Source organism: Cucurbita pepo, chromosome LG01 (genome assembly GCF_002806865.2).
Source record: "Cucurbita pepo subsp. pepo cultivar mu-cu-16 chromosome LG01, ASM280686v2, whole genome shotgun sequence".
Classification (NCBI taxonomy): Eukaryota; Viridiplantae; Streptophyta; class Magnoliopsida; order Cucurbitales; family Cucurbitaceae; genus Cucurbita; species Cucurbita pepo.
Window position 1 is genome coordinate 6,781,303 of NC_036638.1, and position 19,436 is coordinate 6,800,738.

The window sequence follows — 19,436 nt, forward strand, 5'->3', positions numbered from 1 at the left end:
TATGTGTGTGTATATATATATATATTATATATTTATTTATTTATTAGGTGCTTTTTTTTCTTCGTATATAAAAGCAATAATCATTTATGTTAGTTTCCCGGCTATCGGAGAGTTACAGTTGGAAATCTGAAGGATCCTCGCCGGCGGCATGCCGATTCCGAACTACAATCACTTGCAGACCCCACTTCGCCAGACTCAGCCGTCTTCCTCATCCTCAACTTCCAGACTCCTTCTTCTTCTAACCTTCCTCCCTCTCACCCTCGCAGCTCTTGCTTTTGTCCTCCAATGGCGCGGCGGACTCACCGATCCCGCCACCCGCTGGTCTCCTCCGGGATCCTACCAGTTCCCTGGCATGGAATCCTCACCCCTCTCCCCGATTTCGCGCCACTCCACGCCTTCCGCTTCTGATTGCCTCAATCTTGGCCGGAGTGTTACGCCATCGTTCCCGTACTATCAGGACTGGAAGTTCGATCGCGGATCGAATTTGAAGCCCAAGGTCTATTTCTCTTCTTCTTCTTCTATGGAATTTCCTTTTTAACTGGAGTTGTGAAGTTGATTTATGTGTTGTATTAGTAATTCATCGATATGTGGAATGTAGATGAGAATTTGAAAATGGTTATGAAGGTGGTTGTTCTGATGACTGATTAGAAAGGGAATAACAATTTTTGTTTTCTGATGGGAATTTTGAGGCTTCCTTATGCTGAGTTTGATGGGAATGAATAAAACTAAATTTTGTTTTCTTTGTTATGCTTCGTTCTTTTGTCCTCTCGATGTGTAGATATGCATTACAACAAGTACGTCGGCAGGATTGGAGCAAATCTTGCCTTGGATGTTCTATCACAAGGTCATTGGGGTTTCACTCTTCTTTCTTTTTGTGGAGGGAAAAGCTGCATCTCCTGATGTGACTAGAGTTTTGCAGTCAATTCCTGTGAGTTCAAATGCTCTACAAATACTCCTAGTTGGAGCTAACCTTCATTGTGGTAAATTTGTTAAGCATGAATTTGACGCTGTTTTCAGGGAGTGAAGTTGATATTCAGAACAAGAGAGTTAGAGGAGCTGCAGGCAAAAAGGTGTAAAACTTCTGCCATTTTTTTTAGTATAGAAAATATAAGAACCAACTCATTTTGGGGAATGGAAGGGCTAAGGAAGTGCTCATTTCTTCTATTTTCTTTAGCAATGCCATAGCATCTGACTGGAAGCTCTAGAACTTAGTTATTGTAAGATGTGCTACTGGTTCACGATCATTAAATGATCTCTTGCACCATTATCTTCTTCTGAATTCTAAAACAACATTTGTTTGTAAATCATTATAACAGATTAGGACACATACAGACACAATAGCTTTTTGTTGATGCATGATAAGTGCTTTAGAAAAGGAAAACTTGATGTGAAGAAGTAAACAACAAGACATCAATCGGCATTTGTCAAGAAATAATCATAACTACAGAAGTTTTAGCAAGAGTGCTTCTACTAGAAGACTCGAGCATTGCCCAATTCCAATTATCTTTATGAACCGAGATACCATCCTTAAGATGCTCATCGTTACTTATCAACCAAACTTCCCCCCCCCCCAAAAAAAAAAAAAAAAAAGCAAAGTCTGCATTAGACAAAGAATGGAAACCTTCTTCTTAAATCTGTGGCCGCACAGTGGCTGTGCAAATTGCTTTAGTTCTCCTAGGAAGGTTTGTAATGGAAATATTAAGAATAAGAAGCTTCTCCAAAATATCCACGCACACACGTATTCCATTTAGGGAGGCTAGTGGAGGGTCTCTTTCTAGAGGAGGAAATCATTATCATATTTGTTAAAGAGTATTGTTATTAGCTTTTTATGTTTTGTTATTTCTTAACTCTCTTTTTTCATTGTGTATACCTGGTTTTATTTTCTTTTAATCTTCAGTCGGATCTGGAATGAAACATGGCTTTCTGGTTTCTTTTACAAGCCTTGCAATTATGAACTATTTGTGAAACAATCTCTCAATATGGAGATGGCTATTACTATGGCAAGGGTATGAAAGTGTTCTTCTCATGGCTATTACTCTGTTGCTGCTTTGTACTTATTCCCTAATGTATAACTATTAACTTGTGCTGTTTAGTTTCTTCTCTCTCCTTTTAAAATATTAGGATGCTGGCGTGGATTGGATAATTCATCTTGATACTGATGAGTTGGTACATCCAGTCGGTGCTCAAGAGTACTCCTTGAGGCAGTTGCTGCATGATGTGCCTGGAAATGTCGATATGGTTATTTTTCCCAATTACGTATGTGTTCATTGTATCTTTTCTCTTTGTAATTTGTTATTTTTGTTGTGAAATGGTGAAGCTACTTGAACTCGTCGATGTTATTTTTTTCTTTACATTTTAACGTTGTGAGCCAAAATCTAATTGTCTTGTTGATTTTATTTATACAGGAAAGCAGTGTTGAAAGAGATGACATAAAGGAACCTTTTACTGAGGTAGTTTCTTTCACTGTCCGTTCTTATTATTCTACTTATTGTTTGGCTGTAAATTTCGATTTCTTATCCACCATGATTTTCACCTCATTTGCAAAGGGCTGTACAAACATTGAAATATAAAATCTGCATGCAACTACCATAGTTAGGCAAAATTGGTTTCTATTGCTTGCTGATATATGGGACGCATGTAATTATCGTTTGTATAAATCTATTTTTTCTTTTCATTGCGATGGGCCATTCTTTACGCCTGCTTTTATTCTCTCGTTCTTCCTAATGACGTTGGTTTTTATGAATAGATAAAAACTATGAAAGTTCATGGAGTTGTTTCTGGAAACTATACTCCCAATTTAAAGAAATTTAAAATCATTAGAAGGTCAAATTTAGATCATTTCGATTTTGAGCTATATTTTGTGGTGTCTTATATTCAAGTTCCGTAAAAGAAAACAAAAAACAAAAAAAAAAACAAAAAGAAAGAAAAAAAAAGCAGAATTGTTCAAAATGACTCTGGTCTCTTTGCCTTCCCAGTTTTTTTTATTATTTCCAGGACACATGGTGAGCGCTTTTAGAGTAGTTGAATGAGTGCCAAACCAGAGGAGGAGGATATTAATGAGATTAAAGTGGTTGTGATAATGTGGTTGCATTTTTTAAACAGGAAATGATGTTCATTAGTTGCCATTCAAGTGTCATATTTTGTAATGAATATTACCATATGGATATCTCGTGTTTAATCGGAAGCATTTAGCTGTAATGAGTCTTATATTTTGTTTTATATATAAAGATGAAGCTTGTGTAAAGAATTAGATATTGCTTGTTCTTAAAATGTGCACCCACTATTTTGAGATTACTCTATGAACTCAGGTATCGATGTTCAAAAAAAACTTTGACCACCTGCCCAAGGATACATATTTTGGCATGTACAAAGAATCAACTCGTGGTAACCCAAATTACTTTTTGACTTATGGAAACGGGAAATCAGCTGCTCGAATTCAAGATCATCTTCGTCCAAATGGTGCACATAGATGGCATAACTACATGAAAACCCCAAAGTAAGTTGTTTATTGTGAACTTTTAGTTTCAGGATAGCTATTTTGCAGCACTAACTGTGTTCGTGTAAATATTTGACAGTGAGATTAAATTGGAGGAAGCTGCCGTATTACACTACACATATGCAAAATTTTCTGACTTGACCTCTAGACGTGACCGCTGTGGGTGCAAACCTACCAAAGATGATGTTAAAAGATGCTTTATGTTGGAATTTGATAGAACTGTGAGTTCAATGTTTCTTGATCTTGTTTAAAGCTTCGGTCCACAGAAAAAGCTTCTTAGAACAGAGTTATGCAACTTTGCGTGAGATAATTGTTTAAATCAATTTTATTTCCTAGATTTGGGACCAAATTTTTCTTCATACAAGTTGCCATCCAGAACTTGGAGTTTCTTTTATGTCCTACTTTTTGATGACCCCATCCCATCATTTTTAAATTTCTAAGCAACTATATGAATTGCAGGCATTCATAGTTGCTTCTACTGCAACCCAGAAGGAAATCGTAGACTGGTATTAGTCTCTTTCTTTATGAAGAAAATATTTTTTTAGTTTATGTTTTGGATTGACAGATTTGCTTCTTTACTAGGTACCGAGAACATGTTGTGTGGGGCGACAAAGACGTAAAAATAAAGTTGTTGAAGAAGGGCATTTTAACACGAATTAATGCTCCTAAGGTAAGAATTTTATTTGATGTCTGTACTGACAAATTAGAAAGAGTTAATTTGTTCATTGAGACGGTTCATTTTGAGCATGAGATATCAATGATCTTTGCTATATGTTTGTTAGAATCCTTACCTCATTCACAATTATAATGTCATATTCTGAAAAGAATTAGTGATCAGATGCCTAGTGATCGTGGATTAATATCGAACTTGTTGCACCCAGTTGAAAAATCTCCCATCTTTTTTTGATTCAGGTGATTATACAGGGATTAAGGGAGAGTGGCATCTTCGAGTCTGTTATTGCATCTGCTTCTGAAACTCGTTCAAAGGAGAAATTTTTATCATCCATCTCTATCTCCAGCAGTAACTCGAGCAAAGCCGTTGCATCTCAATCCCTTCCATCTAGAAGTAACAAGTACCAAGCAACTGCTAGGAAGGCCCTGGGAATTGAACCTGATGAGTGGCATCAACCCGCCGTTCCGCCACAATCTCCTCCAGGAATAGACGTAGAAACTCTCAACCTGGTAGGAGGTATATGATTCTTGTAAAACCAACTCTCGTTACTTGGTCTCCGGTTTATGGTGTAGATTCTTTTTACTACCTTCACGTTACAATACTTGGCTACCAAGAGCTGTTAGGAGTGAGAAAGGAACAGCAGATTAAGAAGCATTCTTTCTTCCTTATACAAACAATACGTTGTGCTAACTATGAAATTATGCAATCAATTTCAAGTATGTTATTTAAATATTTTATGGGGTTCTTTAACCAAGCATTGCAGGTGCAGAAGGGTTGAGGAATCAACATGGCGGCCAACTTCGAAGGCCATTTTATTTGTAGGATAGACAGACAGTAACTGGAAAACGATTCATCATGGAGTATTGAAGCTTAAACTGATAGTATAGAATTTACACAAACTCAGAAAAAAGAACCCCGTGAGCGAATTTGGGTTTTGCAGTAGAAAAAGAGTACAGTGAAGAATTGAACTTAGATCTGATTACTAATCAAACATTGATGGCATTATCAGGTTTGAAAATTGGCTGCGGTTGCGATAGGGAATGAGTGGTGGCGATTCCGGGAGGCGGCATGGGCACCCCAAATGTCTGAGCATTGGTCCTTATGTCTCGTCTCCCTTTTGCTCGGCCGAGAAAGTAACACCCGAAACCGAGCAGCAAGCAGAAGAAAATGAGTGGCAGAGAGATCACCATCACCAAACCCATCTCTGATCACAAGCAAGCAAAGAGAGTATATACAGAGAAATGGGGAAGAAGGAAGTGGGCTTATTCTTCCTGAAGGTAAGGTTTGATATTTATATATTCTCTGAAACTCCCATCCAACGGTCTGATTAATGTTGAGAAGCTTCAACGGTCAGTTTTTCAGACAGAGACGCCATTCAATGGGACAGCTGAGTATAAATGCTTTCTTAACTTCATATTCCTCCTCTTTGCTCCATGATTTTTTCCAAAGCCTAAAGCCACCAAAACCAAATTGAAGGGATTGAGCCCAAAAAGTTAGGTCCAAAACCAAGCTAGCCCAATGGGTTTGGCTCCAAAGTTGACAAAGCCCATGGAAGACTGTGAATAGAGGTGTTTTCCTCCATTTTCTAGGTTGAGAATTTAGAACTCAAAGCAAGCAAGCAAGCAGAAGCAGAAGCAGAAGACTTCTAAAAAAGAATTAAGATCTGAAACCAAAATCTCCTTTGAAAGCTCGAACACTATGAACACAAGTTGAAAATTCAACTTCGAGAACAAGCACCCCGGCACTCGAGTCAAGTATATGTCTAAGAGCAAAAACATTAGACAATCGTACCCGACTACATTCTCCCATAACGAACCCAAAAAGAAAAAGCACAAAGATTTTGAAAGAGAAGAAGATCCCGAGAGACTCCAATTTGAGCAAGCAACATTAAAGTCTACGCCAAACTCAGAATCTTCGCAATTGGATCCGCACCTACCCAATTCAGTAAAGAAGTAGCACATGGCATTACCTCAACAAGCAAGCAAGCAAGCAAGCTAATGTGGTTTGAATACGCCACTTAGATGCAGGCAGGCAGAGAGGAACTGACTTTTTGACCTGAAACAAAATTGAAATGAGTTAAATAATCAGCTTTAGATTAAGATATTCTCCATAAACAAGCCATTGGGTTGGGACTCATTCAGAAGTGACACTTTCCCCCAATCACTACTTTCCTATGTGGACTAAGGTATTTGCTTACAGCTTAAGACAAGACATATTAGGAAACCCAATCAAACAAGAATCTTGTGAAAGTTATTGTTAATTAATTTCTATAAATGATTAAGAAAAACTCATTTCATATAGTTGATGCTATTACTTTAAGTGTATTGGATGGATTAGAGCTAACTAATCAATGTATATATGTTCATTAGTATTAATTTAATGAATTAGTTTCGAAGTTTATAATGAAAAATGTTATTTAGTGAAATTTTTAGTACATGTATATGGATATTGATTAGAGATCAAATATGTTTATAAACTTTAAAGATTAAGTCGTTACGTCTAAATTGTTAGGTACGAGAAATAAAAAGGCACTTCTCTTTTCTTGTAACTAAGAAACACTTCCATTAATTTAGCCTAACTTGAACGAACTTCTTCCATTTCATTTCCAAATCGAAGACACGGACTTGGAAAAATGCAACAAGTAAGGGCAAAATCTAATTATTAGATGCATGCATTTGTTTGATGACTGTTCATCAAACTATATATCATGAGAGTGACAAAAAAAAGGGAAAGCCACATTAAGCAATGGAACAAACATATAGCTATCAGAAAGATTGGAGCAATACCCAAAATGGATGAACTGATGTTGACTATAAGGAAATGCTTAGCATATGGTTTTTATAAGTTCAGATTTCTGTAACCTACTCTTTGAATTTATAATTTGTAGAGGTCAACGTGTAGGAGTTTTAGAGGCTTGAATCTGTGGGGTCGTCCAACATTTCCATTACATCATAAAGAAATAAATGAAACATAAAGAAGAAGCAATAGATGTCACCAATAAAGACATAATAACAAGATGAAACTTTTAACTTATTTATAATTTTTTTAGAAATTTTCATTGACATTAACATATTATCAATACGTAAAACTAAGACATTTCTAATATTATAAATCAATATCAAATATTATAGCAACACATAATTAATACATCATTAGATAATATATTTGACACAATTCTTAAATACTTGTCTTAATGACAAGTAATGAATGGTAATTNAAAAAAAAAAAAAAAAAAAAAAAAAAAAAAAAAAAAAAAAAAAAAAAAAAAAATCATACTATCCTAGTACTAGATATTTTCTTGCAGGTGGATTCATGATGTCTAATATTCAGAATATATGCAGAGGCTGAAGATTCACACAGAAACAAATACAAGCAAGCGACCAAAATAGTCCAAAATGAATGATAAGCATTGAAATGGCAAAAAAAATGGAATCCAGTTGTGCATGATTCTCAAAGTGAAGAAGTTGAAGAACCTAGTTTTGTACAAAAACGGATTCATATTCCTGGGTGCAATGGGGTAACTCCAAAAATCCAGGCTTGAGTGCTACCCCCCTACCTATGCCCTGCAAAGTGAGATCTTGCAGTCCTAGTGAACTTCGACAACAACAAAAAAACCATACAGAGACATGATAATAATTTGCCACAACTTTGTTCGCATTGGGAATTAAACATAGGAATATAAATCTATTAGTCAGGTAATGGGAGACAGTTCATTCTCAGCCTCCCTTTGATTCCAATAAGCCCACAACCTGTAACAACCTTAAATAGCTTCGCTTTTGTAACGCCACAAGTTAAATAAGTTGAATGCATGATATATAGATGTTGTCAGAACACTGAAAACTCTAGAGATTCAGGTGGCTATCAAAGAAAACCATTAGGCAGATTTTGATTGGATCCCAATGCCAAGCCAATCTAAGATTGAAGAAGACATGCAAATTTCCTTGAGGCTTATTATCGTGGAAGAAGAACTGCATCACGGGTGCCACATGATGTAGATATTGACTAATTTTCTTGTCTTTCATTTTCTAGAGGGCCATGTAGCATAAAGGCAAGAGGGGAAAGATGCTTTTCTCTGAAATTTGTAAAAAACTCATTGGTTCTCACATACAAATTGCAACAGAAGGGGAAAAAGCCCATAATTGCACTATTTTAATGGCAGATAACAAGATAAACAAGATCGAATCTTTAAAACTTGTCAAATTGTTGGGAACTTGGGTTTCAAACCTGTGGAAGTCGATAGGAGAAAGAGTAGGCGTTGAGTGCCACCACGAAGCTGTCAGCCCCATGTTCGCTCTCCTTTCTCCTTGACCTGTAAAGAGTGGCCACAAAACGGGGTCCGACACAATCCCCATCATATCTCTTTTCTCTCAAGATCATGCAGGCAGTTTAAATATCACGTGTATAATGGACCCTCTGACGACCTGCTGATCCTTCTGTCTTCGTCTCCAATGAATCAACATGGGCTAGTATCCTCTTCTGACTGAATCTGAAACTAGATACGCAATGTTAAATTCCGGCAATAATAGGATTGAAGAAGAGTAACCTCATAATTAATGTCAGTGAGAAACAAAAAGGAAATCCCGAAACTCTTCCCTAAGTAGGCAGTCTTCATACGTATTCTCCCAACTCAAGTCTAAATGACTCAGCCGCTATAATCTTAATCTCCCTTTAAATACACCTCAAGTTCAGCATTTTCAAGGCCCTCCTACACCTCTTGTGCATTTGCTCGTTAGAAATAACAAAACAGCATGCTTTCCATCCGAAGCTTTATGCTTTTGTTCCTGAGCTGTATTGCTGTTAGGATGAATCTATGCTTCACAAGCATCCATTCGTCACTGAAGATGCTTTCCATCAACGGGCATTTTGAGTTTGACAAAGTGCAATTTGCCGCAAGAGACTTCGGTAATCAATATCAATATTACCCTGCAGCAGTACTGCATCCATCATCAGTTTCTGATATCGCCATGACTATAGAGCATATTTGGAAGATGGGACCTCGTTCAGAGCTCACAGTTGCAGCTAGAGGCCATGGCCACTCGCTCCATGGCCAAGCGCAGGCCCACCAAGGAGTTGTGATTAACATGGAATCACTCCAGGACCCTAAAATGCAGGTTCATACTAGAAACTTTACTTACGTCGATGTTTCTGGAGGGGAGTTATGGATAAATATCCTGCACGAGAGCTTGAAATACGGATTAACACCAAAATCATGGACAGACTACCTACATCTAACGGTTGGAGGTACTTTATCCAATGCAGGGATCAGCGGACAGGCATTTCGGCATGGCCCTCAGATCAGCAACGTTCATCAGCTGGAGGTTGTAACAGGTTCGTTGCCATATACATTATACTATACATTTGCAAGACTATGTCTCTGGCTCCTGTGGACATGTAAAATGTTAAGAGTAATTGGGAAGGAAATCCATGCAGTTAATAATTGCACTATGAATGGCAAACAAAAGTAGGGAAAGAACTTGAAAAGATAAGTGGCAAACTATTGACTTGTCTTAACGCCATGTCCCATAGGTGGCCGATTAAGTTGCCAAGTTCTCTTACTGTATGTATTTCATCACCCAATCATAAAGCCATTAAAGACAGTTGAAACTTATCAAAAAATGAGCTGGTACCAGGCAGCATAACATTACGTTTACTGACAAATGGATTGAAACTAAATTCAGGAAAAGGGGATGTGGTAAGCTGTTCAAAGGAACAGAACAGTGACCTCTTTTACGGTGTTCTTGGAGGATTAGGCCAGTTTGGAATTATCACAAGGGCAAAAATTCTACTTGAACCAGCGCCAACAATGGTAAGATTATTGTTTGTAAAGGAAACTTGGAAGATTTCTCTAAAGTGTTTATGAAGGACTGTTCTAACACAATTCTTCTATCTTTGACAGGTAAAATGGATAAGGGTGCTGTACTTAGACTTCACTACTTTTTCCTCAGAGCAGGAGCTCTTGATATCTGCAGAAAATACATTCGACTACATTGAGGGATTCGTGATAATAAACAGAACTGGTCTTTTGAATAATTGGAGATCATCATTCAATCCACAAGACCCAGTTCAAGCTAGCCAGTTCAAGTCTGATGGAAAAATTCTTTATTGCCTAGAATTGGCCAAGTACTTTCACCACACCGAGGACAACATTATCGATCAGGTAAAGTACTCACATTAAATCTATGTAAAAAGGATCAAATAAATACATGGAAAAATATATTTGGTTCAGAGGATGTCATATGCACATGCTTTTACTATGCAGGAAGTCACACGCTTATTGTCTCAGTTAAGTTATATCCCATCAACACTTTTCATATCAGAAGTTACATATGTGGAATTCCTGGACAGAGTTCAAGTATCAGCCGTCAAACTACAGTCAAAAGGCTTGTGGGAAGTCCCACACCCATGGCTGAATCTCCTTATTCCAAAAAGTAAAATAAAAAAATTTGCAGAAGGGGTTTTCGGCAATATCCTGAAGGAAACAAGCAACGGCCCAGTCCTAATCTATCCACTTAACAAATCAAAGTAATTCACTATCTAACTAAGTTACTGGCTAGAATATTCTTGCCATAAGTATTGTGTTGATTCAATTATTTCTGAATTTCAGGTGGGATAATAGAACTTCTGTAGTTATTCCAGAGGAGGAGATTTTCTACCTGGTGGCGTTTCTGACCTCTGCAGTTCCTTTTTCTAGAGGAAACGACAGCTTAGAATACATCTTAGCTCAGAACATGAGAATTCTGGAATTCTGTAGAACAGCCAATCTAGGAGAAAAACAATATTTGCCACATTATACTACAAGGAACGAATGGCAGGCCCATTTTGGCCCAATGTGGGAAACATATGTACAGAGAAAAAAAGCTTATGACCCTTTGGCAATACTTGCTCCAGGTCAAAGAATATTCCAAAAGGCAAAATCCTTGTCATGATGGCTCCCACACTTCAACTCAACTTGAGAAGGCATCATAAAATGCAGGAGTCGTCTGCTGTCTGTAGATTTGCTAGTATATTCTGCGCCTTTTTTTCCTAGAGTATAGGTTAACAAGGTAACTGCAGGATAATTCAAATTTAATTAGAGGTGTAAAAAAGTGAATTTATATACTAAATTTGGAAAGCGGTGAGGAACAGTTGAACAATGGTAGGTGCATATATCAATTTTGTAGTATCATACTGCATTACTATGATAAATCAAGGAAAACAAAGTCGTTTATAAGATATGGATAGTTCAGAAGCTACCTTGATTGGAAAATTTACCAATGTAAATTAACGAACCAGCAAGTTTTTATTCACCTATGCATCTCTGCATTTGCATTCTTGTGCAAACAGCCATAGAAAAGTGACATATCGATAAAGAGCTCAAACGAATAGTTTCAACTGAACTCACGAAAAATATGCAATATGAATCAAGAAGGCGATAACTTCTTAGTTCTTACAGTTGCTATTAGCATTAAAAAAAAGGTGCTTTAAGCAAACACATGGAATCAAAAGAAAAATTCCATACTCATACCAACTGGTCAGTTTCACAACAAATATCAAATTTATAACCAGTTTCAGTCTTCTATTAGTTCCATGAAATTTCAACTTTCTTGCATCTCTCCCGATTGTTGCACTGCTTTAACTTTGCCCTCTGTAGAAAACTGTCTACGTGTTAGTCGACAGCTACGAGGAGTCGAGAAGTATACTTTCTTCCTCCTCAGCAAAATGACATTGCGAACATGCCTACTATTCTCTGATCATGGTGACATTCCTTGAAGTGTGGTTGTAATAGCCCAAGTCCACCGGTAGCAGATATTGTCCTCTTCAAGCTTTCTCTCAAAAATTTTAAAGCACGTCTGCTGAGGAGAGGTTTTCACGCCCTTATAAAACAATGATTTGTTCCCCTCTCCAACTAATGTAGGATCTTGCAATCCACCCCTTTGGGGCTCAACATTCTCGCTGTCACACCACCCGGTGTCTGACTCTGACACTAATTGTAACAGCCCAAAAAGGAGAATATCTGCTAGGGTGGACTTGGGCTGTTACACTTACCCTTCAAGAAATTTGTACTCGTATCAGCCTGCAAAATCTTCTGCCAGTATAATTTAGAAAAGACATCCTTTTTGGCCTATCAGCTCTAAAAGATGAGTGTTATGATAGCAAGCCAGAGAAAATATCAATTATTCTATATATGGACTTGATATTTTGATCACCAGAAGACGTAGTTGAAGGGTTGACCGACCTGCAAACCAGAAGCTGACACCAATAGGTGCTACCCAACATATTCTGATACTTAAGTCAGTGCCTAGATTGAGGTAGCTTCAAGTTCCTTCTAATGTACTACTTTCAACCCTTCTCCATTTCTCAGTCAACTTGCAGTTGGAACGAGTAAGGGCGGATGATCAAATTCTTTTTCACCTTTTAAACCACCCCATAATATCTATATCTGAAATCTTTTCTCATTTAAATTTCTTAAGACACGTTTCCTCTCTCGAGTCTCACCAAATATGACCAGTAGCAATAAGGTTTAAGGCAAGGAGTAAATCATCATTGTTCATTAAAATATCAGTGTCTGTTCATACTAGATGTCATGTAGATCACAGACAAGCAGTTCCTTTCCATTCTAATTCTTCCCTGAATTTAAAAACTAAAAAAGGAGCAACAATAACTTTTCATGTCGCTAATATTTTTCAATACAGCAAGAACTCAATTTTCACGATCAAAAATTTAAGAAGAAACTCAAGGAGAGTACCATAGTTGGAGAGAATAGATCGACTCCAAAACTTCACCAACAAAATCCGCTTCCACAGGATTTTGCAAACACAATTAACCCTCACCAGCTCCCCTTTTCAAAATTTTCGGCAAACAAACATCATCTACCAAACATACAACTCTTAATTTCAATCTTTAAAGTTCACTAGCGTAGTAACAGCATCAGAAAAGGAGAACCGATCGAATCTTATTCAGATCAAGACAAAGAGAAAAGCGGTAAATGTAAATTTCCTTTCAACAATTAGCAAACAAGCAAGAGGAAGAAGGATCGTAGTCGGAGAAGAAGACCTAAATGGCGGAAACTTGCCGTCGCCGACAAAGACCTAAAGGACTCTCGCAATTGCAACTTCGGCAGTAGAAATTCGCGGGAGAAGGCGTCTCCAGATTCCTGTAAATTTAAATTTTAGTTATAAGCTTAGTTTACATTAAATAATAAATATTAAATAATTATATCGTAAGTTTATTAAATTTTAATTAAATTNAAAAAAAAAAAAAAAAAAAAAAAAAAAAAAAAAGTAAAACAAACGGTAAACACAGTGATTTTGTTTTTAGCCCCCACAAACCTCGAGAGAGATTAATTTAAAATAATAAAAATAAATAAATAAATATATATATATATAAAAGCGTGCAGTTTTGTCGTACGTGTGTGTATAAATTATATATTTTAGGAAAAAAAAAGTAAGTGAAAAAGGAATGAAGGGTCCATGTCTTTTCCTGTTTTTCTCAGACAAAAAAGCTTAAACACCCCATTTTTTTTTTTAATTCTATTTATTCTATTTATTCTATTTGTGTTTTTAATAAATCTTAATTTTACTAAATAATTACAATAAGTTTCATGCCAAAAGAAATTTGTTAATTTATTTTTAAAATTTATAAAATAAAATAAAAAATTAATAGAGAGTATTATTTTTAGAAATAATTAATTATTTTAAAAATATATAAATATATAAAAGNGTTGAGTTTTTTTTTTCTTTTTTTTTTTCCTATGCCCGCAATTATGGAGGGGTTGGAATCCCATGTGAGAAGGGGTGGGTGGGTCCCACTCACAAGCTGGCATTTTCCCTCTCCAATCACCCCATGTGATTTTCTCTCTCTCTCTCTCTCTCTCTCTCTCTCCTCGTCATTCCATCAATAACCACTCAAATTATAAATAAATAAATAAATAAATAAATTGAAGCCTTTATCTCTCAATCTTCTCCCACACATGCAAAAAGCCTAAATATTAAAATGTTTAAATAATTAAATAAATAAATTATTCACTTTCTTTTTCTTTTTTTTTTTAATTATTATTTCAATCTTTATCCAAATTTTGAAATTTTAATTAAAAAATTAAAAATTACCTTTCTTAGCAATTATTATTTATTTCCTTAATTATTATACCTTCTGAAATGTATTTGAAATTCTAGCTAAATTCCAAAAATAAAAATAAGACTTTTAACACCCAATTTGATGGTAATTTCATTTTTTATTTTCTAACAATCAAATTTATACTTAGTTCTCCCACTTTTATTACAATGATTTTCAAAATCATAGTCATATTTATAAGAAATGAACAAGAAATGAACAAGATCGAGATTGAAAACGAGAACGAGAATAAGATCAAGAACGAGAATGAGAACAAGATCGAGATCGAGATGAAGGAGAAGAAAAGAAAAGTATAAGATAAAATGAAATTAAAATTTGGATATTACAGTCTCCACCCCATCATCTCCTTCATCTTCATCTTCATCATCTTCATCCCCTGCCATTTGTTCTTACTGTTCTTACTGTTCTTACTGTTCTTACTACTACTACACATTATGAGTACTCTGTGGAATAAAAAGAAAAAGAAAAAAAAAACTTCTTTCTTTCTTTCTTGCTTTCTGTGTCCTTTTCTTTTTTTTCTACTGTAAATTCTTAAAGAGAGAGAGAGATGGGTTGTTCTACAGCTCTGCTGCTACTACAACAACAATAAACCAGGAACAAAGAAGAACAAGACTAATGGGTGACCCCCCACCTTCCTCTTTTATACTCTTCTTGCTGGAGGAGCCTTGTCTGGAGCTGCTACTCCTGCTGCTACTGCTCATCATTCTCTATAGATATTGTGTTCATATGCTTACACTTTTACCTTTTTTTTCTCTTTCTTTCTTTCTTTCTTTCTTTCTTTACTTTATTTCTTTCTTTCCTTCCTCCAATTCACCAAACATCATTGTTAATTCAACTATGCACTTCTTTTTCCAACTAACACTACCTCCTCCTCCTCCTCCTCCTGCTTTGGATGCTAAATTCCCACCGGACATGTCGGCCCGCCCGTCCCCGCGTACATCCCGATCGTGCTGTGCCCGGTCGGGAACCTGTACCAGATTGATTGTTGTTTGTATGTGTCAAGTAACATGGATTCAACAACTTGAGCTGTTTGTATATTTGTTTGTATGTACTCACCTTGGCATCTGGCAATTGAAGGATTTGAAGGAGGCTGCTGCTGCTACTTCCCTAGAGGGAGTTGGTGTGAGTATTGACGATGATGACGCGTCGTCGGAGTCATTTGCTGCTTCCTCGACGGAGAATGTCGCTGCGTAGTCGGTAGGGGCTTTTGCAGGTGATGCAAAGGGACTATCGGGGAGATTATGTTCAAAGCTGCGATGTGAATTTTTACACTTGAGAACAATCTAAACTAAAAGCAGAACCTTAAGATCAAAAAAGGACTATCAATTGTATTACCATTCAAGTAAATCACTGTCTTCAATTTGGGATCTCTCCTTGTCATGCTCTCCTTGACCATTTGATGGGAACTTGTTGGTCGATGTCCTGTTATCGACTGGTGATGGCTGTCGTGGCATATCGGTCGACGACATCGTGACTATGGGCGGTGGTGTCCGAACAGGCACGGGAGTAGCACCACAAGCTGAGATGGGATTATGGACCTCACCTCTCAAGATGTCTGAGGTGGTGCTGCTGCTACTGCTACGAATGGTGGGGAAGATGTGATTTTGAGCAAAAGGGTTCGGAGAATGCGTCGGAGAAGGAATCGGGCTGCCGGTGGAAAGTGCACGGTGGTGGTGGGGGAGCTGATTCTTCTTCACATCAAGAAGCTGCAGATTCAAAAGGCGTCGACTTTGAAGATCGAGCGTTTGAAGATCGGCTTGCTGTTCTTCCAATTTCCTTCGCCATAGCAGATCTTGGTGAGAATTATAAAACATTCTCGACCCGAGTTGAAGATGATCGTAAAGCTCCCTGGAATCCAACCCAGTTGGAGTTCCACAAGGAGAGTAATCTCTATCGATTTGCTGCTGCTTCCTGTTAGAGCAACCACACCAATCCAAAGTTATCACATACAAACTCTAAGAGGAAAAACAGAGCAAAACAGAGGAAAACAGAGTGAAACAGAGTGTGCCTGTACTTGTCTGGGACTTTGCCTTTCTCCTTGTAAGGTTTAACAAGAACACGAGCATCACAGACAAAATGGGGATTTCCTTTAGCCAAAATCAGCTTCACAGTTTCAGGGTAAACAAAAGTGACAAATCCAAACATTCTCTTCTGTTGATAAGGGATTCTCACATCTTGAACTGGGCCGTACATGCTTCAGAAAACCAACAAGTTTCAGAAATGGAAGATGAACTTCACAAAATAAAGAATTGGGTTAATGAAGAAACCTGAAATAATTCGACACATCTTCTTCTTTGAATGTGCTATCGGCCGGGAAAGTCAAGTAGATCTGCCTTGACGCCGGATTGACGATTCCGGCACCGCCGTTCAGTGAGAATTCGTTTTGCTCAAGCCGGCTGGACCGACCAAATTTGTGCAGATCTTCCCCCATTATTAACGCCGCGGCGGCGGCTCTGCAAACAGATGGGTTTAAAAGATGAGATTTTCTGTATAAATCGCTGGACATTCTGCATAAAATGAAAATATTATACCTCTGGGAATTGTTTTGTTGCTGCTGGAGAAGGAAGTTGATGGATTTAGGAGAGTAAGGGAAGGAATTAGCAGAGGCCATAAGCTGAGAAGCAGCGGCGAGTCGCTGTTGAGCAGAGGATTTGGATCTGAGAAGCTCGTGGCACTGCTCCATCATCTCGATCTTACTCGGCGAGCCTACAGCGGCGCAGCCGTCGGAGTCTCCAAGGCCGCCATGGAGAAACCGACAACTGGTTCCATTCTTACAAAACCCTCTAGCGTAGTACAGACAAGGCTTCCAACCCAACCCACAATTCAGATCCTCTGTTCCCAAACCGGCGTCGTTCACAGAGTAGCTCCGGCGGTGGAACGGCCCTCCATCCCAACTGGCATCACCGCCGTAGTTCCCAAACCCACCCGTGGGACTCGACGACAAATCCGCCGGCGGGAAAAACAAGTCGGAATTTTTAACGCCGATTGTCGGGGAACCGTCGTTGAGAAATGAAAGCTGGTCCTGAAGCTGAAATTCATCGATAATATCAGCCGTCGGGGTTCCTCCAGCACCAAAACAAGACGACCCAAGTGGTAAATTCCCAGGACTAATCAAATGATCATCAAAACTTTGAAGCTTAGAGTTAAAACCAGGAGCCCAAGAAGCAGAGCTGGAAGAAGAAGGGCTAGGAATTGTAAGCGAAGGAGGAAGATTAATTCCCAACCGAGAAGAAGAACTCTGCCTGGAAATAGCGATTGGATTGGTCGAAAGAGAAAACGGAGAAGGTGAAGAACTCGGCGTCGAGGGAGTCGACGGCGAGTTAACCGACGGGAGGCCCAAATCCTTCCTGGCCTTAAGAATTACAGAGTGAAGCAGAGATTCAGAGCCAAAAGCCAATCGAATCATCTCCTTTTCTCCATGGTCTTGAATCAGAAGAAGACCCATGATTTTGGAAGCATTTTCAGGGTCCAAATTCTGAATCCTAGAGAACACAGTTCTTGTTGCTTCATAAGAATCCATGGACGGAAAAAAAACAGAGAGCAGAAGGGAAAGAGGATTGTGTTTTGCTGGTTTTGGAGAGAAAAGTAAAATGTTTTACAAGTAAAACTTCTTTTCTTTCCTTTTTCGATTTCTTTGTTTCCTTGTTTCTCAACGTTTCACCTACCCAAGTTGTCGAGATCAATCAAAGCGATGAGATGAGATGGGCTCAGAGTAGGCACAGCTTCACTTCACTCTCTAAAGCTTGTTCCTGAAACAACATACCCAAAAAAGGAGGTAAAGAAAAAGGGTTAAAGGAGAAAGTTTGGTGGCACAACAAGTATTCCCGTGTGGGTTAGATGAAAAGAAAAGAAAAAGCTTCCTTCATTAAAGGGAAAACCCGTAAAAGAAACAAAACAGAGACGAAGAAGAAGAAGAAGAAGAAACAGAGAAAAATGTAATGTTCATAGTTCATGAAGATCTCTAGAGGCAAATAAATGGTAAAAGCTTAAACTGTTTACCATAAAAGTGACACCACAGCCTTCCTTGAACTGGGTTTTAGTTTTTGAAGAAGAAGAAGAAGAGAGGCATTATTTGGGTGTTCAAAGAAACCTGCAACTCTGCTTCTGCTGCTAGTCTGCCATTGTTTTCTGAAGCCGAGCTTTCTCTTTCACTCCTCTTTCTCTCTCTCTCCTACTTTCTCTCTCCTTTGAATTCAAAAGAAAAAAAAGAAAAGAAAAGAAAAGAAAATCAATCCCTCAAGAGAGACAGAGAGAAAGTGAGGGAGAAAGAGAGGGGTTTGTTCGCTTGATGCTTTGGGGTGGATCCAGATCTGTGGTTCAAATAGCGCACGTTCACTTGCCCCAAACCTCTGACTCTCTTTCTTTTTTAAAAAAAAATTAAAAAAAAAAAAAATTAAGCTCATTCTCATGTCCAGAACCAGACAGGCTTGAAAGAACAGAGGAAAAAAAAAAAAGAAAAACCTTTTCGTTTACAGTGAAGCGCGTGAGATAAACGCGCCGCCGGGTCCCGCGTTATATATTCAAATCAGGCCGTGATGATAGTGACAACCGGTGTGGTGTGGAGCCCACTGTTCTTATATTTAATTTTTTTAAAGATTACGTATCTCCTTTTATTTATTTATTTATTTATTTATTTATATGTTGTTTTGAAATTGTGTATTTTAAAATGATGTCCCACCATACTCTCATTTTCAAATTATTAAATTAATAATAATGATATGATTTTTAGAAAAACAATAAATTTATGTTTTTTTATATCAGCTTTGTCTCCATACAATGATGTTGTTCATGTTTTCTAAATTATTATTTTGGTATTATTATTATTATTATTATTATTATTATTATTTTGCAAAGGAATAATACATTTATAAATAATGTTATAAAAAACATTATAATCTTAATATTTACAAATCATTCAATTAAATTTTTTAAAACTGATTCACAGCCTGCCTCATTCAATTAATTTATTTATTTATTTAGAATCTTGGCTGTCTTTCAATTCCCTTTTTCTATATTTATCCCTATAAAATAATTTATTAAAAAACTATTTATAAATTTATTAAAAACTACCCATAGGTACGGCATATATCAACTGTGTGCCCGTTTATTTGATGTGTTTTAAGAGCGAAGATTACCCACATAGACCAATACAAACCT

The 19,436-nt window shown here is 37.4% G+C and overlaps 4 protein-coding genes across 6 annotated transcripts; 2 read left to right on the plus strand and 2 right to left on the minus strand.

Annotated features, from left to right (window-relative positions):
- The first annotated feature begins 73 nt into the window (after positions 1 to 73).
- LOC111809831 (glycosyltransferase-like KOBITO 1) lies at positions 74 to 4,899 on the plus strand. The gene is made up of 11 exons (XM_023696271.1): positions 74 to 496; positions 779 to 928; positions 1,018 to 1,070; positions 1,898 to 2,006; positions 2,122 to 2,256; positions 2,406 to 2,450; positions 3,309 to 3,496; positions 3,576 to 3,717; positions 3,956 to 4,002; positions 4,079 to 4,166; positions 4,409 to 4,899. The coding sequence occupies exons 1-11, from the start codon at positions 149 to 151 to the stop codon at positions 4,691 to 4,693; spliced, it is 1,590 nt and encodes a 529-aa protein (XP_023552039.1). The 5' UTR covers positions 74 to 148; the 3' UTR covers positions 4,694 to 4,899.
- A 45-nt stretch (positions 4,900 to 4,944) lies between these two features.
- Positions 4,945 to 8,878, minus strand: LOC111809849. Its single transcript, XM_023696297.1, has 2 exons — positions 8,394 to 8,878; positions 4,945 to 6,224 (listed from the first exon to the last, which is right to left on the minus strand). The coding sequence occupies exon 2, from the start codon at positions 5,369 to 5,371 to the stop codon at positions 5,156 to 5,158; it is 216 nt and encodes a 71-aa protein (XP_023552065.1). The 5' UTR covers positions 5,372 to 6,224; positions 8,394 to 8,878; the 3' UTR covers positions 4,945 to 5,155.
- A 14-nt stretch (positions 8,879 to 8,892) lies between these two features.
- On the plus strand, positions 8,893 to 11,806 carry LOC111809842 (cytokinin dehydrogenase 6-like). The gene is made up of 5 exons (XM_023696283.1): positions 8,893 to 9,497; positions 9,848 to 9,975; positions 10,066 to 10,326; positions 10,429 to 10,691; positions 10,774 to 11,806. Exons 1-5 carry the CDS (start codon positions 8,918 to 8,920, stop codon positions 11,093 to 11,095), a joined length of 1,554 nt encoding a protein of 517 aa, XP_023552051.1. The 5' UTR covers positions 8,893 to 8,917; the 3' UTR covers positions 11,096 to 11,806.
- Positions 11,807 to 14,546: 2,740 nt separating this feature from the next.
- On the minus strand, positions 14,547 to 18,689 carry LOC111809812 (zinc finger CCCH domain-containing protein 53-like). Of its 3 annotated transcripts, none has more exons than XM_023696254.1 (7): positions 18,370 to 18,689; positions 16,811 to 18,028; positions 16,547 to 16,732; positions 16,288 to 16,473; positions 15,615 to 16,190; positions 15,336 to 15,530; positions 14,547 to 15,247 (listed from the first exon to the last, which is right to left on the minus strand). In XM_023696254.1, exons 2-7 carry the CDS (start codon positions 17,797 to 17,799, stop codon positions 15,175 to 15,177), a joined length of 2,205 nt encoding a protein of 734 aa, XP_023552022.1. In that variant the 5' UTR covers positions 17,800 to 18,028; positions 18,370 to 18,689; the 3' UTR covers positions 14,547 to 15,174. The 3 variants fall into 3 exon arrangements, with proteins under 3 accessions (XP_023552022.1, XP_023552014.1, XP_023552031.1); XM_023696246.1 differs by having other exon boundaries at positions 18,279 to 18,689; XM_023696263.1 differs by having other exon boundaries at positions 16,294 to 16,473; positions 18,279 to 18,688.
- Between the last annotated feature and the right edge of the window lie 747 nt (positions 18,690 to 19,436).